The sequence below is a fragment of the Callorhinus ursinus genome, unplaced genomic scaffold (assembly GCF_003265705.2).
Source record: "Callorhinus ursinus isolate GAN/ISIS: 27379988/994484 unplaced genomic scaffold, GSC_fseal_2.0 scaffold1, whole genome shotgun sequence".
Taxonomy (NCBI): Eukaryota; Metazoa; Chordata; class Mammalia; order Carnivora; family Otariidae; genus Callorhinus; species Callorhinus ursinus.
In genome coordinates, this window is record NW_027397063.1 from 73030649 (window position 1) to 73056029 (window position 25381).

Consider the following 25381-nt stretch of genomic DNA (forward strand, 5'->3'; position numbering starts at 1 on the left):
GGTAAATATACAACCCAAGCAGGATAGGAGACTAGAGTTGGAGCTGAAGCTGGGATCAGAAGCATAAAGCAATCTTGATTCAAAGTCTGCAGACTCCTTTGGATAAATCCCAGTTGAACGGGGGTCAATAATAGGCCCCAGGGATGCAGGTCTCGGAGTCTGGCTGGCATGTGGAGGGGTTGTGCTGAGCTTTGCCCTAGGGGATGAATCACTGGTGATTCAGTATGGTAAGGGAGGAAGTTGGGGAATCCAGGGAAAATCTGAGGAACCTAAGAAGGAAACCAGAAACCTGGGGTCTGGGATCTAATTTGACCTGGGCTGTATTGTTTCATGTGGGGTTGCTCCCATCAGCTCTATCTTAGGCGTGAGCCCTCTGGGATTGTGAACACCCTGAATCAAACCCTAAGCCCTGAGTCAGGAATTCTTGAAGAGTCCAGGGCAGAAAGGCAGGGAGGGCCAGAGGACCATGCCTCTGGCCTCACAGCTGAATGGCATTGAGGAAGTCCTCGTGATCTGAGTCCTGGAGGAAGCAAGGTGCAGTGGGAGGTCTAGGGGGTGAGAGGACCTGGGTCCCAACAGCCAGCTGGGCTATAGTGAGCTCTCTGCCCTTCTGCATGATGTAAAGATGGAAGTGGAAACCGCTGCCATAGGTTGCATGCCTCAGGGACCAGCCATATCGGGCTTGGGCATAGTGTCTGATCCGAAAGTGGGGAGCAGCTGAGGTCAATGATATGAACCGGCCTCCATGGACCAGTACCCGGCTCACCTGCAAGGCAGACAGAGAAGTCACTGGTGAGGAGTCCATCTCCAGGTTCTCAAAGGTCAGTATGGCCCCAGATACCCTCGCAGGTACCACCCTACATGCCATAGCTCAGGGCTCTCCATGGTAAGAGTGAGCCTCCTCTCTGCTCCTAGTCTATTCCATGGAGTAGGGCTATATTCTACCCAGGCAGGAGCACGGGAATGAGGTTAGGTGCAGGGGCACGGCTTTCCTGTCAACTACTCACTCTCCTAATCTGTGTTACCTGTCTGGAACCTGGCTGCTACCTCATCCCCGTGACAACCCAGTAGCCAATCATCTGCATCTGTGAGCCTGGCCACTCCAGCCCCCTATGATCTTGCCTCGGCTTAACCACCCCCTCCCTCAGGTAACTGCGGTCCTGAAGGTGACCCACCACCTGCTCCAAACTATGCCTCCTTCCAGCTTTTGAGTTCTTCCAATCTCCCGAAACCCCAATCCCTTCCTTCCCACCTCTCGGTCTGCCCTCCTTGTTGCTTCCCTCACCTCACTTAGCACCTGGTCCACGGTGTGGACACCTTCAGAGGACACATTCCAGGGATCCCGTTCTCCAGCTAACAGGGCATCCAGCATGCCCTTCTCGAGCACCACGTCAAAGGAGCCACTGGGGAAGTCCAGTGCTCGCACATCCATGGTCTCCCAGCGCAGCGTGGGCACATGGGCATATCGAGCCTGCATCACAGCCACCACTACTGATGAGTAGTCCACGCTGGTCACATCAGGGAAGCCTCCAAGGAACAGCTCGTAGCTCAGGGCACTGTTCCCACAGCCTGGGGCGGGAAGGAACGGGATGGGTGGCACAAGGGCTAGGTTAGCTTTGGTTCTCACTTCCCCAGTTATCCATCCTCTCTTGGCCCATTTGCTCTCAGCCTAAACCCTCCCAATACTGAGGGAGAAGCAGCATGTACAAAAAAGCACGAACCTTGGAGTCATACAGAGCTGGGCCCATGGCCTGCTCTAACATTCCTACCTACGTAGACTAGGGGCAAGTTGTTTTCATAGCAGGAACTTAGATTTCCTATTCAGAAAAATGAAGATGGCAATACCTAGCCTACATGCAGGATGTGATACATTAAATTTAAAAACTAAAACAGCTGGAGAGTAGCTGAAGGAGCTCTGAACCTCCGAGTTCAAAGATCTAGATTCTGATATCTCTAGTCATACAGCCAAGGCAAGTCATTCAACTCTGAGCCTGTCTCCTCATACTCGGAATGGGGATACTACTGGCATCATTAGGACCACCACGTTATTATTAGAATACTAGTACTATTATCCTAATCCCTAACCTCTCAGAGAAACTTTGATGATATCAGCCCTGGGAAGACTTCATGTGAGGGCTTCCTACCCTACTTCGGTTTCTGGGAAAGAATTAACAAGTGTAGGGGAACTCGATGGGGACACACAGTGGAGCTGATTCCTTATAATTCCTTAATGTATTGAGCACGACATTTGGGTTCTGCAGATGAACAGGGAGCTCATGCTCTGGTGGGAAGAAAAGATGTGTATTCACGTGATTGCCACATAATGCAATGAGAGTTTCAGTAGGGATGGGCTGTGGAAACAGGATGGCTCCTGTCCTCTCCTCTGGTGGGTCAGCCAAGGCTTTCAGGGAAGTTGACAACCCAATGAGAGCCTTGAAGGATCCTAACACTCTGGTGGGAAGTCCCAGGAAAGCAGTCCCAGGGGGCAGAGTATGGTGAGAAAAGGGGTGGAGATTAGAAGACAGGATGTGAATCCACAACACAGTAGGTGTGACTTCCTAAGAAGGCATGCTGGCCCTCTTGTGGTCAGTCTCAGCCTGGGAATGGAGCTGGGGGACAGTTCTGGTGACCCCACAGGGGATTAGATTGCCTTTAATCCCCATTTGCCTCCCTAAGAGGATCACAGGATCAGCTGTTAGGATAGCCCTAATCTAGTAGGGCTTGGCACCTGGTGGGGGGAGGCGCCCAGAGGCTGCTGGCTGGTCCTCAGCTGCCCCTTCCTGTGTTCCTCCTCAGGCGCTACAGCTGAGGGACAGTACTATCTTACCTGGGAAAACCCAGTTCATGTTTTTCCACACTGGAACCAAAGCAAGCCCGGGGAGACACACCACATGGGATGAGAGGTGAGGGTGGCTTTACAAGAGACCCTAAGTCAGTTCAAGTTGAAATCCCACTGGGTTCTCTGACCCACGATCCCTTCACCATCCCACACCTGACCTCATATGCCCTCAGAGCTCTGCCCAACAGTGGACAAACCCAAATTTCCTTCCTTTGTTCCTCTTGGTACAGGAATGGCGGCTTCCAAGAGAACTTTACAAAGGATGAAGCGAGAACAAAACCTGACCACAGAGCCAATCATGCTTACAAAGCAGTGATTTCTGATCCTGCTGCCTCAGTAATTGGAGGCTGGCAACTAAGAAGGGCCTTGGGAAGGTCACTGCCTTCCCGGGTGAAGCTTTAGGAAAGCAGAGCCCTGGAGAACTGAGCCACATCCAAGAACCCCTTACATGGGAGCCCAGAGCTATGTGGTTGCTATCCCAATACCAAGAGACAGAGGTGTAAGACAAAATGCCAATTCATTAACTTATAATAGGAAAAATAACCATCATAGGGACTGAGTAGGCTGTCAATCCTCTCTGGTCAGTCCCTTCTCTCTCTATAGGAAATACAAATTGAAGCCAAATTAGGCTCAGAAGCATAGAATCAAACAAGGAGAGAGAATCAGAGTTGTGTGATACTGGCAAAGCTGGGACAGCCATACGCCTGCATCTGCCATGAAGATCTTTCAGCCATAGGTACACACAAGCCCTCAGGCAGGGTACTCTGTTCTCTGGACAGTCCTGGATAAACTGCCCCTGACTCCCATTTTCAATAATAATGATAGCTAACAGTCACTGAACACTGGGTTCTATGCTAAGCACTTTATAAGAATTATCTCAGTTTATCTTCAAGGTAGCTCCATATAGAAGATACTGTTATTACCATGTTCTCGATGGGGGGAAAATGATGCTGCCCAAAGTGGATAAGAAACTTTCCCAAGGTCACACAATCAGTGGTAGAGCCAGAATTTGGATACAGGTCTCACACCAGAACCAAAGCTCTTAAACCACTATGCTAAACTGTCTCCCAGTTTTCAAGAGGTCTACCCACCTTCGGTAGTGACATTCCGTCTTTAGCTACAACAGCATGACCATTAGGGTTTCATTCACAATGTGGCCATTTTATCAGTCTCAACAGAGTTCAGATGATGCCTCTCTATGCCCATCTGTGTTGTGCAACAAGAGAAATAGAAGCTCTGGAGTCAGATGGCACCCTTCACCACTTACTTGCTGCATGACAGTAGTGGACACTGTCAGTGCTCTGATTCGATCCCCTTGGAGTGCTCCTAGGTTTTGGCATGTTTGCTTCTGACATTTTGCATCTCTGACACTTCGGGCTGAAACTACCCTCAGGGATGCTTTGCCTATGATCACAATCTTGCTTGGCCTTTTCCACTTCCCCGTTCCCTCACTCTCTTACCAATTTCTCCTGCAAGCACTTTCCTAATAAATGACTGGGACATGAATCTTCATCTTAGGATTTGCTTCTGGGGAACCCAACCTGAGACAATGACCTAGAGCAAGGTCACCAAATCCAGCTTGCCACCTGTTTTTATAAAGTTTTACTGCTACACAGCAGTACATAAGACATTCACTTATGTATTGTCTATGGCTGCTTTTCCAGTATAACAGCAGTACTGAGCAGTGGTGACAGAAACTAAATAGCCTGCAAAGCCTAAGATATTTACTACTTGGCCATTTTCAGAAAAAGTTTACCAACTCCTAACCTAGAATAAGTCTTCTAATAATTATCACTCACCTCTATGGGTTGTTATGAGGACTAAATAAGTTAGAAGGGGCCCAGCACACTCCCTAGCACCTACCAGGTGCTCAGCTTACATTTGCTGAGGTGGAATGTAACATAAGGCACTCCCAAGTCATAAGTCCTGTTCTTAGATTTGGGGAATCTTGCCAGGAAAGTTTTCCTCTGATTTTTAGATTTTTCTCCCCTCTATCCAGAAAAGGATACCTCCCGGTCAAGCAGATTTTAAGGCAGTGTTATTCTGCCAGTCACCAGCATGAGAATCAGCTGTGGACCTGTTGAAACTACAGAATCCCGAGGCCCACCTGAGACCATCCCTAGAATTAGAATCTCAGGGTAGGGTACACCTTTCCAGGTGATTTTGATGGACACCAAAGCTTGAAAAACATAGATCTATGGTAAATTTAGAAATAAATACAATGGTTTAAAAGCACACAATTCAAGAGAGTTTTTACCCCTGGGAAGAAGGGGTTTGGGGGACCACACAGAAAACCTTGAATATACCTGGGGCCTTTTATTTTGCTAGGCATTGTCCCAGATGTCTTTCATACTCAATCATTTAAAAAAGCCAATAAATAAGCACTCTTATTTTTTTAAGGCCAAGAAAATGAAAGTGCAGAAATTTAGGTGTTTTGTCCATGATTCCACAGCTAAGATTCTATGCTTTTGCCCATGATTCCACAGCTAAGGTTACATAAGCGAAGATTTCAACATAATTAACTCCCTCCAGGGTCCAAGTTCTTAAGCACTAGGTTATACGTCCTTTCTAGTCCTAGGAATGTTCTATTTCTCAAATTGAGTAGGGTATACAAACGCATTAATTTATTACTTATACTTTACACATATACTGTATTATAGATGTCTCATATATATATGAAATATTTCATTTAAACATACACATGCTTTTACAAATACCAAAATAAAAACTAAATTAGAAGGAAACCTGTTGCTCAAACTTCACTGGAGCCCCCAGGGCCGGCAGTGGGAGAGAACCCCAGGGTGCTGCTGGACCTCTCAGAGCCCCACCTTGCACCCCTGCATTTGTATATTTCGCTGTGGAGGATCCCACCAATCTTGGCTGCAATCTCCCCTCCGACCTCAGAGGGCGCTGTCCTCGCCCTCACTGCACAGGGGACCTAGGATGAAGTTTCACGTAGGGCTGGGAGTGTGGAGAGAGGTCTCTCCAGGTGACAGTGGCTTCCGGTGCCCATGGCGGTAACAGATAAACGCTAGGCAGCAATCTCCCCTCCGACCTCAGAGGGCGCTGTCCTCGCTCTCACTGCACATGGGACATAGGACCAAGTTTCAGGTAGGGCTGGGAGTGTGGAGAGAGGTCTCTCCAGGTGACTGTGGCTTCCGGTACCCCTTGGCGCTAACAGATAAATGCTAGGCATCGTGCTCGAGGTGCCTGAACCTTCCTCATCCGCCTTGAGCTCGCAGTTCCATTTGTAGAAGTGACTCTGAAGCTCAGAAATGAGTTCACAACTTGTCCTAAGTCATATAGCCAACTAGCACTGGGACTTGAACTAGGTCTTCTGAGCTCTCCAGGGCTCGAGGCTGTCTCCCCGAGGGTCTGGAACAGGGTCCTAGGATACCTACAAACTCAGACTCAGAGACTGTCTTTCTCCGGGGGGGGGGGGGGGGGGTGGAGAAGCTTGGACTAAGAATCTCTTGACTCCCGTTGCCCTGGCTAAATCCTGCCGAGATTCTGAAAGTACTGGATCTTGGCTCCCGAGAGGGACAAACAGACTCGAGGACAGCGGACAGGGCCGGGGCGGCTCCAGCCCGCTCCACCTGGGCTGGGGAACGCCGGGACTACCCACCTAGCACGAGGATACGGTCTTCGGGCCGCAGCTCAGGCTCCAGGAGGGCACGGAAGGAGGAGTAGTCCCCGAACCACTCGTAAGGGGCTGAGTCAGCCGCATTCCGGTAGCGCTGGTCCCAATACTGAACCTCACGGTACCTGCAGTTCTGCTCTGGTATCTCCGGCGGGGGGGCTCGGGCCCGTGGAGAGGCCATGCTTGTAGCAGCAGGGCACACTGCCAGCACCTTTGGACGGGGCTTGGTGCCCCTTGTAGCCAATAGGGATGGTATCATTCGGGAGGCGTGGCCCTTGTGTCTCCGCCCACCACCTGCAGTTGCTCAACATAAACACGTGGAACTTCCGTCCTCTGGTGAGAGCTCTTTGAAGAATACTCCGGGTGGGAAAATCCTATCGTTCAGAGCTTGAATCCTCCAACTGTACTGCTCCCTCACTTCTGAGAGCCAAACTCACAGAGTCAGACTCACTCGGCTCATCACTGCTTATTTTCAGTTTGGCCGGCTCCTTCCATTAAGAAGTCTGAAAGTTAATGAAAGATTCATTTCTACCCAGTTTTGAGCACGCGGAAGGCTCTGAGAGGAGGTAGGAGGGCACGGCCACAGGTCTTGCCCTCCAGGAGAGACTGGCGTGAAACAGAGACGAAGTGTGATGCCAGTCAGGGGAGAACACGAATAGGAATGAATGTTGCTTTTCTGGGCAAACGTTCGATCTACTTTAGCGCCTGTGTGCTCAGAACCAAGTATGTACTGAGGAGTAAAACTATTCCTGCACGTCTGGAGTGTGTAGTGCATCAGGAAAGATGTGGAAGAAGTAAATTTTAGTGGAGTAAATAGGACACGAAACAGGACAGCGATCAGTCTGTTGGGACAGCCGGCGCGGGGAGCGGAACTTAAGTGCTGAGGGGTCGGGCTTCCGGGGTGGCGGGCCAACAGGAGCGGCGCACCGTCAAGATGGCGGCGGGCCTACGGAAACGCGGCCGGGCCGGGCCGGCAGCCCGGGCTGCGGGGCTCTGCGGACAATGGCTGCGGCGCGCCTGGCAAGAGCGGCGCCTACTGCTGCTGGAGCCGCGCTACACGCTGCTGGTGGCCGCCTGCCTCTGCCTGGCGGAGGTGGGCATCACCTTCTGGGTCATTCACAGGGTGGCATGTGAGTGCGCCGAGGAGGAGGGGAGGGGAGGGGAGGGAGAGGGGGACCCGAACCCCCTACCCAAACTGGGACCCAGATTCGGAACTGAAATCCAGATCCAATCAGTCATCAGTTGCAGACGATAATTTTTACCCACGTCCCAAGCCGGCTCCATAAAACCAAACCCTGTCTTAATCCCTCCCCGATGATGGAAGGGGCGACCCTAGAGATTGGCCCTCTGCCCTGACCATACAGCCTTCCAGGCTAAGAACATAAACCAGCCTGGAAATCAAAAGACCTGGGTCCGACTTAATGTACTACTGCTCCCTCTTGTCTCTGTGCTTTGGACATGCCCCTTCCCCTGCTGGATCCAAATTTTCTCATCTGTTCAATTCTGAGGTCTCAAAGTTCTCTTGTCAACAGTGACATTTTGTGACCGCTTGAGTCCTTTGGGTATGATTGGGGGCTCCTTTCTGGCCTGAATCTAGCCACTGGGCTTAAGGCTTTCTTGTTAAAGATGATTAATTTAACACATATTTATTGAATGTTTATTGTATGCTTAACACTATGCTAGGTGCCAGGGGTACAGTGGTGAAAAAAATAGACATTTTCTATTTGGGTGTATCGGCCTGGACAAAAAGAAGTTAGTAGAAAATGATAGTGGATCAGATTCATCATGATAGTAGGAAGACAGGGAGCCATAAAGGACACAGGAGGGCAGTTAAGCCAGACTTGAGTCCCCCTTGAAAGGTAAGAGCGAGCTAATTGAGGAAAGAGAAAAGGAGAGGAGAAAGAGCACTCTAGGTAGAGAATCCTATAACTACAAACCTCCAGTCAATAGAGAGTCTGCTTCCTTTGAGGAACTGAATTTTTTTTTAGAGCTGGAACAGAATTCAAGTGAGGGTAGCAGTGAGAGATGAGATTGCAGAAGTTGAGACCGGATCGTGGAGCAGTCTGTCAGTTGTGTTAAGGAGATAATTAGCATGGTGGTTAAGAATTTAGGACCTCATGGAGTTCCAATCTCAACTTTACCCTTCTTAGCTCATTGATCTTGAATTAGTCACTTAACCTCCTTAATTCATAGGTTCCTCTTCTAAAATTGGAAATAATAGGATTTGGTTTTTATCTTAGGAGCCTTGAGGAATCATTGAAGGGTTTTAAGCAGAGAGATCTGACATGATTTCTATTATAGGAAGAGCTCTCTTGTTGCAGAGGTGGGAAATATATTGTAGTGAGGTAAAAGTGGAAGCTGGGAAACTAATTAGGAAGCTGTTGCATCATTGAGGCTAGAGATTATGTTAGGTCTGAATATTAGTATGTAAGACCAGAAAAGGATGAGAGATAGTAGAGTTATTTAGGATGAAGAATAGGCAGGACTTGGTGACTGGGTGTTGGAAATGAGAAAGAAGTAAGTGTCAAAGATGTTACCCAGGTTTGTGACCTGGGCAGCTGGGAGGTTGATGGTGCCGTTCATGAAACCCAGGAAGGAGAGCAGATTTAGAGTGGACGGTTTGAGTTCAATTACAGACATGTTGAATTTGAGATGTTGGGTTCACCCAGAGAATGCCAGATGAGTAGTGAGATAAGGGGTTGTGATAGAAGTCTTGGGAAAGAGCTGGAACTCTGTGTTTTGAGGGGCTGGAGGTGTGTGTGGGGGGGCGGGCAGACAGGTTCTGAACTCGGAAGTAACCACAACGTCCTGTCCTTTTCCAGATACAGAGATTGACTGGAAGGCCTACATGGCCCAGGTGGAGGGCGTCATCAACGGCACCTATGACTACACCCAACTGCAGGGTGACACTGGACCTCTTGTGTGAGTGGTGGTAAGGGGTTCAGTGAGGACCTGAGGGGCTGCCTGGATACCAGGCTGGGTAGCCTGACCCAGACTCCTCTTCCAGGTACCCAGCTGGCTTTGTGTACATCTTTATGGGGCTATATTATGCCACTGGCCAGGGCACTGACATCCGCACGGCCCAGCACATCTTTGCCGTGCTCTACCTGGCCACCTTACTGCTTGTCTTCTTGATCTACCACCAGACCTGCAAGGTGAGTCCATGCTACCGGGAGCAGGGGGCCCCAACTGGCAGTGCTGGGGAGTAGGGATGGCTCAGGGTTGGTGAGCTGACCTTGTTCCCCACGGTGCCCACCTCTCAGGTACCTCCCTTCGTCTTTTTCTTCATGTGCTGCGCCTCTTACCGTGTCCACTCCATCTTCGTGCTGCGGCTCTTCAATGACCCGGTGGCCATGGCGCTGCTGTTCCTCAGTATCAACCTCCTGCTGGCCCGGCGCTGGGGCTGGGGCTGCTGCTGTTTCAGGTCAGCACCCCTCCCTTCTCCCCCCTCCCCTTCTCTCATTCTGTATGTCCATCATTTCCTCCCCCAGTTGCCTGCAGCAGAGGAAGTAAGGGAGTAACCAGACGATATGGATCAGTCAGGGCCCCACTAGATAAGTCTAGGATCTGTAGAAAGTCTCTGCCTCCACCCCCGAAACACACACACCCTCTACCCTTCCTTCTAGACAGCATCTATTGTTGGAGTTGGTCCTCGCACATTGTAAATACTCTAAATATGTATTTGCTGGCCCAGTCTGAGCATAGAGACTTGTTATCTGCCCCTTACCCTCAGCCTCCTCCCAGGCTGCTTTACCCTCCTTCCAGCCATTCTGAGTGTGGGCCCCATCCTGGAGCTTGCTGGGCAGGGGAGGGGAGGAGTTGCAGGGGAGGGGAGGAGTTGCTGGTGTATGTCGAGGGGAGATGCATCTTTGGGTGGGGTAAATGGCCCTGGAGCTGATCTCCGCCCTTCATCTCCCTTACCTACCCCAGCCTGGCAGTCTCTGTGAAGATGAATGTGCTACTCTTCGCCCCTGGGTTGCTGTTTCTTCTCCTCATGCAATTTGGCTTCCGTGGAGCCCTCCCCAAGTTGGGCATCTGTGCTGTCCTTCAGGTACCCCCACTACCTTCCCCTTCCTAATGAAGGGAAGGCTACTCTCTGGCCTCCTTCCGTCGTTGAGACTTCCTCAAAGCTAACAGACAGGGTTTGGGATTTGATTCCAGGCTTTACTTTTATTAGCTGTAAAGTAAGGGTGTTGAACTAGATGGTTTCTGAGGGTCTCTCTGATTCTGCCCTTTTTTTATTTGTTTTTATTTTTTAAAGATTTTATTTATTTATTTATTTATTTGAGAGAGAGAATGAGATAGAGCACGAGAGGGGGGAGGGTCAGAGGGAGAAGCAGACTCCCCGCTGAGCAGGGAGCCCGATGCGGGACTCGATCCCGGGACTCCAGGATCATGACCCGAGCCGAAGGCAGTCACCCAACCAACTGAGCCACCCAGGCGCCCCTCTGATTCTGCCCATTTATGACAGGGTGAGTTCAAACTTAAAGGACTGTTACTCCCTGCCTTCTCAGCTTCTTTGGCCCCAGGCTCTGGCCTGGATGTGGAGGCTGGCTTTCCTGCTATTCCTGGAGGAATTTGAGAACCTCTGAGACCTACGCCCTCTGTCCGCTCCCCTCGATGATTAGTATGAAGGTTCAGCTTGAGCCTGGGCACGTCTGCTGACATCACACCTATCCTCAGGTGCTGCTGGGGCTGCCCTTCCTGCTGGAGAACCCCATTGGCTACCTATCCCGCTCCTTTGACCTTGGCCGCCAGTTTCTCTTCCGCTGGACAGTGAATTGGCGCTTCCTCCCGGAGGCCCTCTTCTTGCATCGTGCCTTCCACCTGGCACTGTTGGCCGCCCACCTCGCCCTGCTCTTTCTCTTTGCCTTCTGCAGGTGGCACAGGTGAGAAAGGGGAGCAGTGTCATGGGCAGAGCTGGGGGAAGGATGAAGGGCCTGCTTGGAGGAGATGTTGAGTTCGTGTGGGTGAATCTAGAGCTTGCCCAGGATGGGGGCTTGATAAATGTTTGAATGGCTTCTCCCCAGGACAGGGGAAAGTATCCTGTCTCTGCTAAAGGATCCCTCCAAAAGGAAGGTTCCACCGCAGCCCCTCACACCCAATCATATCCTTTAAATCATGGGAAGGTAAGTCTTGCCCTCTACAGGTACAGTGGGGGTCCTGGTCAGTTAGCCCTGGATGGCTGGTGACCTGGGGGAGGGAACAGAAGATACCAGAAATAGCTACAGGCCCTGTTCACGGGAGTAGAGCTGTTCCTTCCACCACTCTGCGCCACAGTGCTAAGCACTTCACATATTTAAGTGTGTTTTATTCTTAATTCCAAATATTATTTGACTTACCATTATGAGTACTCACTCTCTGCCTGATGTTGTCCTAAGAGATTTACGTACATTCTAACATTTAAAGCTCGCAAGAGACTCTGAGGTAGGGAGGTATTATTATTATTATTATTATTATTATGCTTTTACAGATGACAAAATCAGGACATTAAGGAGTTGAAGTAACTTACTTAGGTCACTCAGCTTGTAAGTGATGAATTTAAACTCAGTAGACTTTATGGCCCTAGTACTGTTGTCTCCACATTAGACTGAGGAACAGGTCTGGAGAAGTTAAGAAACTCATCCAAAAGGATGCATCTCGGAATGGCAGAACCAGGGGACTGTCTGACCCCAAAACTTTTTGCCCCTTTGCTTTGGGCCCTCCCTGCCCCCCACTCCCATCCCAACTCCTGGCCCTTCTGCTCCTGCCCTTGGCCTTGACCACTGCCTACAGATCATCTCTACCCTCTTCACCTCCAACTTCATTGGCATCTGCTTCAGCCGCTCCCTCCACTACCAGTTCTACGTCTGGTATTTCCACACACTGCCCTACCTCCTGTGGGCCACGCCTGCACGCTGGCTTACACATCTGCTCAGGTACTGGCTGGGACAACTTGGGTGAGTGGGAAGAGCTAGGGAGCTCCCCATCCGAAGGCTAACTGTGGAGGGTTGGGGGCGAGCTGAAGGGCTGCAGGCCTAGAAACCGGGCAAAACCTGAGCTTTGCTCTCATCTCCAGGTTGCTGGTGCTGGGGCTCATTGAGCTCTCCTGGAACACATACCCATCCACGTCCTGTAGCTCTGCGGCCCTGCACATATGCCATGCTGTCATCCTGCTGCAGCTCTGGCTGGGCCCCCAGCCTTTCCCCAGGAGCATCCAGCACAGCAAGAAAGCCCATTGAGATCCAGCTCCTTTCCCCTCCAGCCCACTCGTAGGACCCTGGATGGGAATAGACTCTGCCCTTCCCAATAAACCATACCAAGCCCACTTCTGTGCAGCTTGCATGGAAATGCCTGCACCAAGCTGTGAGGGGCATGCACACTGCAGATAAAGAACTCATTTGGGCAGTCCTAAGAGGCACTTTATTGCATAGAATTTGGGGGCTGTGGCTCTCTCCTCTTCCACTGCACTGCACAGAGCTCAGAAGGGAAAAGGCATGGGATGGGGGGAGTGGGAGAGAGAGCGCACAGGCAGGCACTTTCTGTGAGGGCAGGGGGGTTCTGGGAAGGGAATGAGAAGCAGTGGGGGTCAGGCCGACACCAGCCTGCCCCTCCCAGTACCAAGAAGCCCGCCCTGGGTGGCAGTGACTTGAGTGTGTGGGGCAGCGCCAGCCAGAGCAGTGGGCAGGCCCTCACACGTTTGCCGGGCTGTAGCACAGCAGGTGTAACTGCAGGTTCTGGTCCCAGTGGCGGAGCAGCAGGAAGAGACCCCGGGCGGCTGCTTTGAGGGCAGCCAGGTCAAGGCCATCGGGCAGGCGCTGGGCCTGCAGCCAACAGTCTGCTTTAGCCGCTGCTAGTTCCCACTCGCCGAAGGCGGCCGCGCAGCGGTGCTCCAGCCATGCGAGTGCCACGGCCGTGGCCCAGGTCCGGCCCCGCAGGTCGGCACCGCCCAGCCCTTCCATGCCCTCCGAGGCCTCGGTGTCTGAGCCCCTCCCGCTGTCCACCTGGCCTGGACCCTCGGAGCCTGAGCTGGGGGATGGGCTGCAGGAGGCCGTGGCACTGTCCCCCCGGCCCACCCCAGGTCCCAGGAGTGCCCAGGGAGAGGAGGCCAAGGTGGGGCTGAGGCTGGCACGGTGCACCGCAAAGGGCGAAGCACGGCACAGGCGTTCCTGCGGGATGCGCACGGCCGCACAAAAGGGCGCGTCCAGGCGGAAGCAGCCGGGTGCCTCCTGCAGCCGCACCTGAGGAGAGAGGAGGTGGGGGGAGAAGCGAGCTGAGACAGTGCCCTGGCCGTGGCAGCGCCACCCTCCACCTCCCGAGTCCTCACCAAGGGCAAGTAGTCGTGGTCGCTGCCTCCACTGTTGCTGTCACTAGGCTGGCCCCGGTGGGGGCTGCAGAGTCGGGGGCCATCAGAGCCTCTGGCCCTCCCACCACCCAGGCTGAGCCTAGAGGGAGGCTGGGGAGGAAGGTGCTGAGGACTTCTGGTGGCCGACTTGGGTTTGCCATTTTGGTTCGGGTTCCAGCCACCTACCAGAGAGCCTCCCTGAAGTCCTGCAATGGAGCCAGTCAGTGCCAGCCGTGGTCCCCAAGCCTGGCTGCTCCCTACCCTTGCCTGGACTTTGAGCCTTACCTGTAGAGTGCACAGCTGTGGGCAGAGGAGTTGCATCTAGATGGCCCTGAGGGGCAGAAGTGCTTGGGGGCTCAGCTAGCTCTGTAGGGGCACAGGAGACGGGGGTGAACCGGGAGGGCACCCAGTGAGATGAGGGCCGGCACCCGAGAGGTCACCCAGGAGGGACTCTACCTGAGCTCCACACCTGCAGGGCTGAGGGTAGGACCTCCCTGGTGGTAGCGTCCACAGCTACCGGGCAGGTGAAGCAGGAAGGGGCCGAGCTGACCTTGCTTGTCTGAAGGGCTCGGAGCCAGGACCTCCGGGCATGGCCTGTTGAGAGCAGGGAGTGGCACGCTAAACGGGAGCAGGGCACTTCCCCCACTCTCCCTGTACAGAGGGCTTTAGGGAAACAAATCTCAGTGTTCCGCATAGCTTTTCCCTCTGTCCACTTTGTGAACAGAGTAGAGTTCCTTCTAGGAGCCAGCTCAGACTCCCCAGCTTTGACACTTAGTTAGGCTGAACCCTCAGCCCATAGCGGGGCTAGACCCTCTTGCCACCCAGAAATCGAATGTTTTGTTCACCACCCAAAGGAAGCACTAACTGTGGTGCCTTTTCTGTCCACTCATTTCAGCGCTGTCCAGTAGAACTTTCTGAAGTGAATGAAATGTTCTAGGTCTCCATGATCCAGTATGGTAACCACTAGCCACATGTGAGTGTTAAATACTTGAAGTGTGGCTAGTGCCACTGAAAAACTGAAATGTTCACGCTTTGATTTAATAGTCCTCCTGAATGATAGGTTTGTTTTTATGTTATAGGCACTGTGAGTCATTAAGATTTCTCTCTGTGTTGGCTGCTAGGAAGCTTGCCAGTTTTGGGTCCCATGCTCGCAAGGGCATATACATATAACCTCATGGTGTGCATATCTTTAACCTGATTCTCCACTTCCTTGTATTATCCCATTGCCCTGCTTTTTTTTTTTCTTGTCAATATGGGTGAGCCACCCCAAATTGTTTGTGAGCAAGATGGGGTATAGAGTGATCAAACACACAGACCTGCACCTCCGCCACTCTGCCCCATATGGGCTCTGGGCCCTCCCTGGGCCCACCAGCAGCTCACCTCGGTCAGCCATGGCCTCAGCCCCTCCACGGAGAGCCAGCTGCTCATTGTCCCGGACCACGGAGGCTGCTGTCAGCCGATGGAGTGCTTGGTCCCAAGCACCTTCTCTTTCAGGGGGTGACAGAGGCGGTGAGCCAGCATCACCAGGTCCCCATAGTGTCTCTAGGCCAACACCCACCTCCCAGCACATAGGCTGCTCCCCACACAGGGCCCGGATCACCACATGGCAGCGTGGAGCCTGAGGAGGCAGTGCCTCTGCTGGAGGGGCCGACTCCCCACTGGGGGGCATAGCCGTGAATAAGAAGGGGGGTTCCATCAACATGTCCCAGTCCATAGGGGCCGGGGAGAGCAGGTTTCCTGGAGGGAGACAACCATAAAGGCAGGGGCAGTGTGGTACCCTAGGCCCCACCTCTCTGAGACCCTCTGCGGTCTCAGAACGCAGCTCCCCATCCAACCCTTACCTGAGTCATCCAGGCCCTGTCCCAGCTGCTGCCCTGATTCAGGGCCTGGCCCACCAGGTGCTGTTCCCAGAGAGAGGTGCTGGGGATAGCCAGGGACTGGGTTCACCTGGCCTGGGGGGGATGAGAGGCTCCGGCCAGCCAGAGCTGCTCTGTGTCGACGACCCAGCACCTCAGCACTCAAGGCCCCAGACTGCACATAAGAAGTGGGGTCCACCGGTCAAGAAACGCAGAGCTCCTGGCCATCACACATGTAGACACAACTGGCCACAGAGCCCTTCGTCTGAAACGGTGGGTGGCTGCTCACCACCCTTAGGAGCAAGGCCATTCTTTGTGGCCCGTGGCCCCCTCCCAGCGCTGTCTGACTCTGCCCCATTTCTCACTTCACGTTGTTCCTCGTCTCTGATTTTGTTCGTGTCTTCTCCCCCTTTGCCTGGCTAGCTTCTACCAGTTCTTCCAGATGTGGCTCTTGCTCTCCTGACTCCCGCACACAGCGTTAGCCGTCTTGACTCTGACCCTCCCCATAATGCTATGTCCCTGTGCTCACCACTGTATGTCACATGGTATCCTTATAGATTTACCCACTTATCTCTTCAGCTGGACTTAATAGTAACCACTGCACAATTTATGGTATATAGCAGATAGTCAATAAACATTTGCTGGATACCTAGTAGAATGCATGTGGGCTGAATCTCACCTTGACTGGAGCCAGTGGGGGTGGAGGCAGGGGGCAGGAGCGGGAGCCCGCAGGTTCTCCCCAGGCCAGGCTGCGGCAGCCCTGCTGAGAAGGGAGATGCAGGGGAGCCATGCCCTCGGGGGAGCCAGGGCCTCGGGAGCCAGGGGACTCGCTGCTGCCTGTGGAACCTGGACCCGGCTCTGGGCTGGCGGAGCAGTGGGTGAGCACATACTGCTCCCGGATGTACGATGACTGGAAGATGCGGCGCCATATGGCTGTATCAGAGGAGGTGTTGGGTCCAGGGTCTGTGACTGGGTCTGTCAGAGCATCGGCACCTGCTGGGAGGCAAGAGAAAGGATCCCAGCCCCGGCCTCTCCCATGGCCCACTCCTCCAACACAGCTGCACACCACGTGCAGGTCCTCACTCTGCTCTGAGTCCCCAGCAGCCCACGGGCTGGACAGCTCCGCTGACACAGTGCCTGTTCCCAGCAGCTCCGAGGTGCCAGTGGGCTCAGTGCCAGGACTGGTGGCAGATGGTGCTTCCTCTGGGGATGGGAACACAGAGCCTCCCAAGCTCTGCCAGCCAGCTTCTGGGCCCTAGAGAGCGAGAGGCATTGGAGAAAAAACTGATGGTAGTTATATGCTGCCTCTTTCCAAACAGGATTTAAGATGTCTCACCACAAGAGGCAATAAAGTTAATAAACCAGAAATGAAAGCATGGTACTGGGGAAGGAGGCAGCATACATGCTAATCAGAAGGTTAATAGAGCTGCTGTGGCTGAGCTTCAGGTTTGGCCCTGAGCTTCCTGGCAGGCAGGCAAAAAGGCAAACCCTCCATTATGTAGCGCTGGGGATCAAAATGAAGTGGGTGTATTTCTTCTAGAGAGAGAAAGCTTTTTACAAATCAGAATAACTACCATTTCTTAAGCTCCTACTGCATGTCAAGTATCCTACCGAGTGTGCGGGTTGTGACCTCTAATTACAACAACCCTATGACAAGACTCAGTATGAGGAAATGTGCTCCGAGAGGTGAAGTGACTGGCCCCAAATCGAATGGCTAGTACATGCTAGAGTTGGGATCTGAGATTTCATCTAGACTATGCTCTGTCTGTTTCTGAGTGTTACAGGAAACAATCCAGACGGTGCTTTCTGTAGGGCACTGTGTGAAGAAACGAGCGAGTTTCCACAAAACCCTCAGAGCGAATGCTAGAGCTGTCTTCTGTGGCCGTGTGCTTTAACAACCTCTGGTAAAAGCCAAGGACAACACTTCATGGGACAATTCAGTAGAAGACCTCATGAAGAGGGCAGGGTGCTGTCACCTTGGGGTGCCCATTGGGGTCCCTGGGGAGGCCTAGGGTGCAGTAGGAGAGCTTGGCAGGGAGAGACACAGGGAGTGGGAGAGTTTTGAAGACATGCAGGGACTTGAGGCAGCCCAGGCCTACCCCTGGGGCACGGGGCCGAAAGCCGTCCACCCTGAAGAGTGAGCAGTAACCGAGCAGCTGGTCCCCAGGGTAGAGCGCTGGGATCTCCCGGGGCGTCAGCAGTGCCTCCACTGCATCCGGCACAAACCAGTCCACAGAGATGTCACTCAAAGCTGGCTCCAGGGCCTTCCGCAGAGCCTGCACCAGCTGTGAGGAGAGGTCAGAGGGAGGACACGGGAGGACAGGTGCCACACAGCCCACAGCGCGGGAAGGCCACCCATCCGCTGATGCCATTTGCCCAGCAGGGTCAGGCTGGGGTCCGGGGAAGGAATGAGGGTAGGAATAAGCAAGGGGACTGAGTGCTCAGTCCTCAGGGTTGGGTCTGTCTCCTGGCCTGAGCCAAGCCTGTGGCTGAGGCAGGATTTGTCGAGGATATGGTTCAGTACCAGGAGAAAACAGAATAAGATTGGGGGGTGGTCAGAGGGCCACGTCCCCCACACCTTTGGCTCCTGCAGCACCCCACAGCAACCCCAGCAGCTCCTCTCCTGACTGGCATCTCAAAGGAGGGGAGGAATTGGAATGGGGGAGGAGAAGTCCTGATCAAGGGTGCCAGGAGACCCCACGGCTTGGCTGGGTTGTGTTGCAGGCTTAGGGTAACTTGGGGGAAGGACTTCTGGGAGTAGGGAACAGGGCCCAAACTCAAGCTCACCATGGGCTGCAGCCTCTCCCCAGGCCTTGGGAAGTAGGCCCGGCCCCTGCTGAGGGCAGACAGACCCTGAAGCAGCTGGTGGCAGGCAGGCCCCAGCCCAAAGGAGAAGCACCTGATGAGGGAAGGGAAGCAGCTGTGATCTTCAGGAGCCTCTTGGGGGCGGGGGTCAATGTCAGGCACCTGGCTCAGCCCATACCTGGCTGCCCCCCTGTGCCACCTCATGAGCTCCAGGGTTTGATGGGTAGCAGCGGCCAAGGGCGAGGCAGCAGTCAGCAGGAAGAGCTGCCTGGGGTGGGCCCTGTGCTGGGGCTGCCCCATGGCCCAGGTCAGAGCAGCCAGCACATCTGGGGGGCCACCTGCAGCCTGCAGGGTCTCAACATTCTCACAGATCAGCTGCACGGTGCCCTGGAAAGAAAAGGCATGCTGTGGCCACAGCCAGGCTGAGACATCTTCACCAGCCCCCACCCCCCGGTTCCCTGGACCGTACTCACATCACTGCAAGGCCGGCTCTCTGGGAAGAGGGGCTGCACCGCCGTGCCAAACACGGCCAGGTTGATGAGCGTCTGTGGTGGCAGGGACTTCACAGCCAAAACAATGGCATCCTGGGGAGGGCGAGGGAGGGCAGCGTGAAGCAGGCCCCAAGGGCAGTGGTAGGGATGCCAGACTGCCTGCCTTCTCCAGGCTGTGTGAAAATGAGGAGCTGGCGTGGGGGTCTGGGAGAGGCTATATGCGTGTGAGGCTGTGTGTGAGGCCGGCTAGGAGGGAGCCCCTGGAGTGTGTGGGAGGCTGAGTGTGTGAGAGCCCCTGGAGGGGTATGTGAAGCCTTGGGTTTGGGCTAAGGGGTGACTGAATGTAACTTCACAGGTGAGAGAGGCTCTTGGAATCCAGGAGTCCCTACCGAGTGTAAGAGGGGGGTGCGTGCGTGCATGCGTGTGTGCGCATCTCCGAGAGGCTGCCCTCAGCCCACCGCAGACCCACTGCCCGCCCTCCCGACCCACAGGCCCGCCCACGCCCTGCCCCCACAGGCCTTGTGTGCTACACTGCTGCCGTCCAGCAGGAAGAGGAGCTCCCGGGTAGCTGTGCCCAGGTTTCCCGGCCTGGAGCTCAGGTCTGGGCAGAAGCTCAGCACCAGCACAGGATTCAGCAGGATGTCCTTGTGGAAGCGGCGTTGCAGGAACCACACCTGAGCATGGGGGCCCCAAGTCACCCTGGGCCAGGCTTAGTGCAATTCCAGCCTGGGCTGGCAGTAGGACCTAGCCCTCAGCTGGCTTCGATCGAATACACCCAGAGGGGGCACCTTTTTATAGTCCTTTGAATAAAGGCAAGAGCAAAGGCAGGTGGCTGTCCTCTGCCTGTCAATCTTGGCCCCCATCCTCTGAGACACACCCCAGGGGGACTTGCATGCTCCCTCCTATGACAGTACTCATCTGCCCTCTGGGATGGTGGTGGCAGCTACTAGGAGGTCCTGCTAAGAGCAGAGCTTCCCCCCACCCCCCGCAGTCATAACACGAGCCTGCTTATCTATTCCTTGTGCACAAATGCAGAGGGTGGTAGGGTCGGAGGCCAGGCCAGGACCCCGGGCAGCCATACCTGCCGGTCCCCATCACTGTCCCTTCGCTGCAGCCTCTGGAAGTCCCGGCGAGCCCTCACCCGGGCCTCATATTCTGCTGAGCTCAGGCTGCCAGCCTCTAGCATCAGGTGTGGCTGGTGAGGCTCTAGGGAAGAGGGGACACAACTATTAGAACAGTCCCTGTCTCTGGACCCCAACTGCTCAGTCCCACCGTCCCAGGAGGACCTTGCGAGCCCAACCCTCCCTGTACCATGGGGCCCACCCTCACAGATGACTCAATTCATCTGGCTTGGGACCCAGAAATCTATACTTGAAAAATGCTACCCAGGCAGTCCTGAAGCAGGTCAGAGCTGGCCCGCTGTGTGCCCCAGTCTCTCACCACTGGGGTACAGCAGGATCTCCAACGCCCGGTCACAGCGGTGGCCCTCTGCTAGTGTGACACGGATGGTGGCCGCAGAGCTGGCATGAGGTGGGGCATCTGCCCGCAGAGCATGAGAGGGGCTGTCCAGGCCTGAGGGAGAGAGAGGCAGGGAGAGGGGATGATCGCCCCACCCCAAGCCAGTCCTAAAGCACGAATATTGCCTTCTCAGACAACAGTGGTGTGGGCAAGAATCATGACTGATTCAGCTCAGCTCTCAGAGCCTGATCTATAGGGTTGGGTGGACAAGGGGAGGGATTTTTCCTGCTTTCGTGGGCTGGGAGGTGGATTCCCAGTTCCTGGCTGATCAGTTATGTATCAACCAGCTGCTGATTTAGCATCCTCCCCTACTTCTTGCACAAGGAAGCTCCACTTCATCACTTGGACTGGTCTCAATTTAATCATCTTTCTTCCCATTGGTGAGTGGAGTGGGATATAAATAAATTACACTGACAAACCTGGAGGGGGGGTGTTGTGTAGAAGTGTCCAGGGGATGCTCCACCCAAAACTGGAGGTTCCTAAGGCTTAGGTCCTTGGTTGTTTTTTTGTTTTGTTTTTTTGGTCCTGTGTTCCCCCCAGTTCTGAGCCCTGAATTATCCCCCAGTCAGCTACCCTAGGAGGGGCACCCACCTGCCAGCAGGCATGGCCCAGTGACCAGCATCTCGAAGGAGAAGGTGTATGGGGCAGGGCAGCGGGCAGGGCCTGAGAACACATCCTGAGGGGCAGCTGGCTCCTGCCCGGCCAGGCCTTCCTCCTGAGGGCTGCCCACCCCAAAGCAGCTGGTGGGGCTGGAAGGAGAGTCATGGTGGAGGAGAGTCATGGGGCCACCACCAAGGCCCCTAGCCCCTCTGGCTGAATGGCCCCAGCCCTTCCCTACCCTGCCCATCCGCCAGGGCACCCTACCAAAGCCCCCTCACCCGCACTAGACCCAGAGAAGCCGAGGGAGGGACGAAGAGAATCACCATAGGCCCAACCTGTCGTCACAGAGCCCCGGAGGCCTGGGGGGCCCTGGTGGGCCTGAGGAGGCCAGTGGGGTGAGCACAGAGGGCAGAGCCACGCGCAGCACCCCATCAGGCCTGGAGGGCAGCTCCTGACTGCTGCACAGGGTCACCGTCATGGTGCCGGCCGCATTGATGAGGCCTGTGGGCAGCACCAGTGTGGACCGGGCCTGGGCCAGATCCAAGACAAGATGACCTAGGATGAGTGAGAAAAGGGGTCAGAGGGGGCTGGAAGCAGAGGAGATGGGGGAAATAGGAAATGGGAGCAGGCACTGAGGCAGGGGAGCCTGGGCCAGGGGGACTTCACAAAGTTGGAAGGATACGGGGCTAATGTGCTGGTGATGCAGAATGGAGGCGTGAGCTGAATGATGGCTGAAGGAGAGGCAGGATGGTGGTAGAAGGATCTGGCTGTCATCAGGAAAAGCAGTGACATCCTGCTGATGGAGAGCTGAGGAGAAGGGGACATGTCCACACCACCCCCAAGATCCTAGGGGACCCATACCCTCTGGCCTTCCTCCCCTGCCTGCTCATTCAACCCTTGCGTATCATCTTCCTAAGGGGTCTACGGCCATACCACCCTGAACGCGCCCGATCTCGTCTCATCTTCCTAAGGACCCTCCCTCATGGACTGACATCTCCCATAGCCTGGGATCCAGCCTGCTCATAAGTCCTCAGCTCATGAACAGTCAGGGGCTCCCCACTGCCCACTAGGAGTGGCTCCAGAATTTTCTACCCAAAAGGAGTTTAGGAGCAGTGATCTGCTTGGAAGCTCATTAGAGGACATAAAACTGTACTTGCATACTGACCACACCATTTTACTCATATTGTAGGTTTATCAGGGGACTGGTGGGATCATGAGAGTCACTGCTGCTGAAGGAAAAATGGCCAGGCGTGTACAGTGGCGGTCAAGGCCTTACGTGGTCTGGCTCCAGTCTACCTTATAGCCCTTCCCCACAGTAATCATTTATCCATTCTTTTGAGAAATGCTTGCAGAATAATGAAGGGAAGAAGAAGATGGAAGGAAAGGAAAAAAAAGGGAGGGAAGAAGGAAGGAAGGGGCTTCTATCCTAACCAGCTGAGGCTTGAGGACAGCCTGATACAGTGGAGAGCACAGGATCAGGTTTTGAGTCTCAGCTCTGTGACTTCTAATTCTGCCCTTTGGTAACTCTCTTGTTTGGAGGAGCCTCAGTTTCTTCATCCATGAAATGGGAGTCGTAATAACTGTATCTCAAAGACTGGTGAGGAATGAGGTAATGTATGCATAGCATCCGACACCTAAGAGGCTGTTGCTATTATTTTCACACCTATAAAATGGGGATAGAGAACAGCACTTGCATTACATACCTCTCTGGATTCAAATGAGGTAGTATCAGTGACTGGACTTTGTCAACTGTAAATTACTACAAATAGGAGGCATTTTATTACCATCACTCAACACAACTTACTTCCAAACCTTTGCTTACACCATTGCCCCTGACTGAAGTGCCTTTTCCCTCCTCTCCACTTCACCAGTCATACCCTTCCTTTTGGTCACATGCCGGCTCCACTTCCTTCTGGAACATTCCTGGGGCCTCAGCCCAGAGTTCACTCTGGCCTCTAACTACTTGCTGGGCTTGTACCAACTCTCAACACCACTGGATTCTGTCTCTCTTACCCGGATGGTAAATCCCACGTGCAGGAATCAAATGAATGTACAAATAAATAAATGAAAGAATGAAGTGCAAGCCACAAAACCTAGCATAGGAATGGGCTTCCATTCCTCAACCCATATGGCCACATTCTGTGCTGGGGCTTTGAGATGGCCAAAGCCCGGGCCCAGGCTCAGGAGCTAACGCTCCCGAGGGGGAGACAGACGTGTGGACTGCCTGCTGCGTCTGCCTCCCGGGCCGCAAACCTCAGGTCAGGCCTGGGTCACATTGCCCCTGGGACCCGGCGCACGTGAGGCGCCTAGTCTGGGACTGTTGAATAAAGCCATGAATTAATGAATGAAAACATCAGTGGCTGGAGGGGGCGCGGGCAGGGGTGGGACGCAGAGCGGGGGCGGGAACCCGAGTGCGGCTGCGTTCCGCGGCGGGCGCCCGGCACTCACCCTGCGCGCAGCGGCGGGGCGTAGAAGCCCCCCACCCGGGGCCCAGCGCGCGGCAGCAAGCGGCCTGTGAGCGTCGCCGGCTCTGCAGCTGGAACGAGACGCGCCGTCCGGCCGCCTCCGCCTCAAAGCCCGAGACCACTTCGGCCTCCGCCAGCGGGTACACGAACACGCCTGGGGCGGGGTGGGGGGGGCCCACAGATGGCGTCGGACCGCGCGGGGCCCCGGGGGGCCCCCGCAGCCCCGCGCCCGGCCCTGGCCTCACCTTCCACCGGCTGCGGCTGCGGGTTGTGGTAGGTGAGCCGGGCCCGCAGGCTGAGGCAGGGGCCGTTGGCGCAGGCCCGGACCCAGGAGTCGGTGAGGGGCAGCGGCGTCCAGCTGGAGGGGCAGTACAGGCCGGGCATGGCGCCCCTGGGGAGGGGGGGCTCGATGAAGGGGGCCGCAGGGTGGGGCCCGGGCGCCCGACCCCGCCCTCCTGCAAGCCGCGGGGAGAACCGAACTCGGGCACTGGGACGCGGAGCAGCCGGAGCGCCAGGCTGAGCCAGGGGCTGCGGCCGGACCGACAGGTGGCGAGGGGAGGGAAGAGGGGGGATGGCGTGATGGGCATCCGAGCCGGTTACCTGGGAAGCCGGGGCGGAGCGCGGCTCGGAGCCGCGCGGGGAACCGGGGAGCGGAGGGTTAATGATTAACTGGCGCTCCGGGCGCCCAGCACTCCCGCCGCCTGCTCCTCCAGGGGCGAAGGGTGAGGATGTGGGGAGGGGGGGGGTCACAGCTGTTCCATCACCCGCTCCCGGTCCTCGCCGCCGCCCCCGTACCTGCCGGCCCCCCCGCGGCTCCCCGCGGCTGCCAGCTGTCGGAAGTGGAGCGGGTAGCGAGATGGAAGATGCTCTGGGTGAGGAGCAGGGGGCTTAAAGGGCCAGCATCCTCCTGGGTGTCCCCAGCCCAGAGAGGGACCCCAGGGGCGGGGTGGGTGGGGGAGCCGAAGGACCGTAGTCTTTCCCCTCTCCAGCGCCTCACCTGACTGGGGCGCTGAGAGGGGCTGCAGGCCGGAGGGGAGGGGGTTGGGTGGCAAGAACGAGACAGGGAAGCGACAGGACATGGTCTTTCGGAGGCAAGACCGGGAGAGGTGTTGGGGCAGAGGGATTCCGTGGGATCCGTGCAGGGCACCCACCTCTCCCCACCCTGGCAGAACTGATCTGAGATAGGCGGCCCCACAGCCGAGCTGTCAGAGGATGCGGCGGGCTGGGTCTAGGGATCCTCACCCTCCCGGCGGGCAACCCCAGCCTCACCGTCGCGTCCTCTGCGGAGTTCTGGGCGCCACAACTGGAGCGGGATGGATAGGACCGCCTCTGCGTTTCGGGCTGCACTCAGTCCCGGCACCTGCTGGGCACCGGCTCCGGACTACCGCTGCGGCCGCTCTGAGTCCGCGCAGGGGCGTCGGCTCTGCGGGTGCTGGTCCCGCCCCGCTCGGGAAGGCCGCCCCTTCAGTCCGCCCCGGCCCCGCCTGCCGCTGCGGCGGGGCTGATGCGCCCCTCGCCGCCCCTGCTTCGGGCGCGGTGCCGCCTCCGCGCCAGCCTTGGCCGTTCCAGCTAGACAGGGCACCGCAGTGCAGGGACCGCGTCTCCGCCGCTGCACAGCTCCCTCACGGAGGAGGGACCCGGGCCTCCAAAGCCCCACCCTTTCCGTCCTTCAGGAAGTGAAACGTTCTGCAAGTGCAGCAGTGGGCTCAGTCTGCAGCCCACCCCCAACACTGCAACGACTCCAGCTTTCCCAGTATCACCTCACTTCTCGCCCTGGCTATGCTTTCCCTCAGTGCAGTGACCCTCTTTCATCACTGCAGCGATCCCAGAGCTTCATCACCGC

At 55.3% G+C, this 25381-nt stretch overlaps 3 protein-coding genes across 13 annotated transcripts in view; 1 reads left to right on the forward strand and 2 right to left on the reverse strand.

Annotated features, from left to right (window-relative positions):
* The window catches only part of ECE2 (endothelin converting enzyme 2), a 31203-nt gene extending 24461 nt beyond the window's left edge, over positions 1-6742 (reverse strand). The window contains exons 1-3 of one of the 2 annotated variants that reach the window (XM_025877527.2): positions 6465-6742; positions 1286-1569; positions 303-766 (exon numbers count right to left, since the gene is read on the reverse strand). In XM_025877527.2, the coding sequence (XP_025733312.1) occupies positions 479-766; positions 1286-1569; positions 6465-6738 (846 nt within the window). In that variant the 5' untranslated portion in view covers positions 6739-6742 and the 3' untranslated portion in view covers positions 303-478. Of the gene's footprint in view, positions 1-302; positions 767-1285; positions 1570-6464 lie in introns of those variants that run through there. The other variant, XM_073896278.1, reaches the window with a different exon arrangement.
* A 113-nt stretch (positions 6743-6855) lies between these two features.
* ALG3 (ALG3 alpha-1,3- mannosyltransferase) lies at positions 6856-12869 on the forward strand. Of its 4 annotated transcripts, none has more exons than XM_073896328.1 (9): positions 6858-7609; positions 9302-9401; positions 9487-9634; positions 9743-9903; positions 10410-10530; positions 11163-11368; positions 11510-11585; positions 12252-12397; positions 12538-12869. In XM_073896328.1, exons 1-9 carry the CDS (start codon positions 7414-7416, stop codon positions 12698-12700), a joined length of 1317 nt encoding a protein of 438 aa, XP_073752429.1. In that variant the 5' UTR covers positions 6858-7413; the 3' UTR covers positions 12701-12869. The 4 variants fall into 4 exon arrangements, with proteins under 4 accessions (XP_073752448.1, XP_073752429.1, XP_073752440.1 ...); XM_073896345.1 differs by having other exon boundaries at positions 6859-7572; XM_073896339.1 differs by lacking the exon at positions 11510-11585 and having other exon boundaries at positions 12255-12397.
* A 58-nt stretch (positions 12870-12927) lies between these two features.
* VWA5B2 (von Willebrand factor A domain containing 5B2) lies at positions 12928-24935 on the reverse strand. Of its 7 annotated transcripts, none has more exons than XM_025877538.2 (20): positions 24808-24935; positions 23784-23929; positions 23522-23692; positions 21409-21628; positions 21065-21222; positions 20396-20527; positions 20037-20161; positions 19474-19629; positions 18938-19048; positions 18643-18851; positions 18447-18558; positions 17759-17944; positions 16743-16914; positions 16339-16652; positions 15645-15834; positions 15184-15540; positions 14260-14397; positions 14089-14169; positions 13786-14009; positions 12928-13699 (listed from the first exon to the last, which is right to left on the reverse strand). In XM_025877538.2, the coding sequence occupies exons 2-20, from the start codon at positions 23920-23922 to the stop codon at positions 13151-13153; spliced, it is 3744 nt and encodes a 1247-aa protein (XP_025733323.1). In that variant the 5' UTR covers positions 23923-23929; positions 24808-24935; the 3' UTR covers positions 12928-13150. The 7 variants fall into 7 exon arrangements, with proteins under 7 accessions (XP_025733323.1, XP_073752419.1, XP_073752408.1 ...); XM_073896318.1 differs by having other exon boundaries at positions 16339-16655; XM_073896307.1 differs by having other exon boundaries at positions 18643-18869.
* Between the last annotated feature and the right edge of the window lie 446 nt (positions 24936-25381).

Bases quoted from the DNA above. Each gene is read 5' to 3' on its own strand.
- ALG3 (XM_073896328.1), top strand. From the start codon at position 7,414: ATGGCGGCGGGCCTACGGAAACGCGGCCGGGCCGGGCCGGCAGCCCGG. The intron at 9,904-10,409 runs GTCAGCACCCCT...TACCTACCCCAG, and splicing joins TGGGGCTGCTGCTGTTTCAG to CCTGGCAGTCTCTGTGAAGA. The intron at 11,369-11,509 runs GTGAGAAAGGGG...GCTTCTCCCCAG, and splicing joins GCCTTCTGCAGGTGGCACAG to GACAGGGGAAAGTATCCTGT.
- VWA5B2 (XM_073896290.1), bottom strand. From the start codon at position 23,922: ATGCCCGGCCTGTACTGCCCCTCCAGCTGGACGCCGCTGCCCCTCACC. The intron at 15,835-16,338 runs GTGAGATTCAGC...TCTTATGTGCAG, and splicing joins CCCCACTGGCTCCAGTCAAG to TCTGGGGCCTTGAGTGCTGA. The intron at 15,541-15,644 runs GTAAGGGTTGGA...GTCTCCCTCCAG, and splicing joins ACAGGGCCTGGATGACTCAG to GAAACCTGCTCTCCCCGGCC.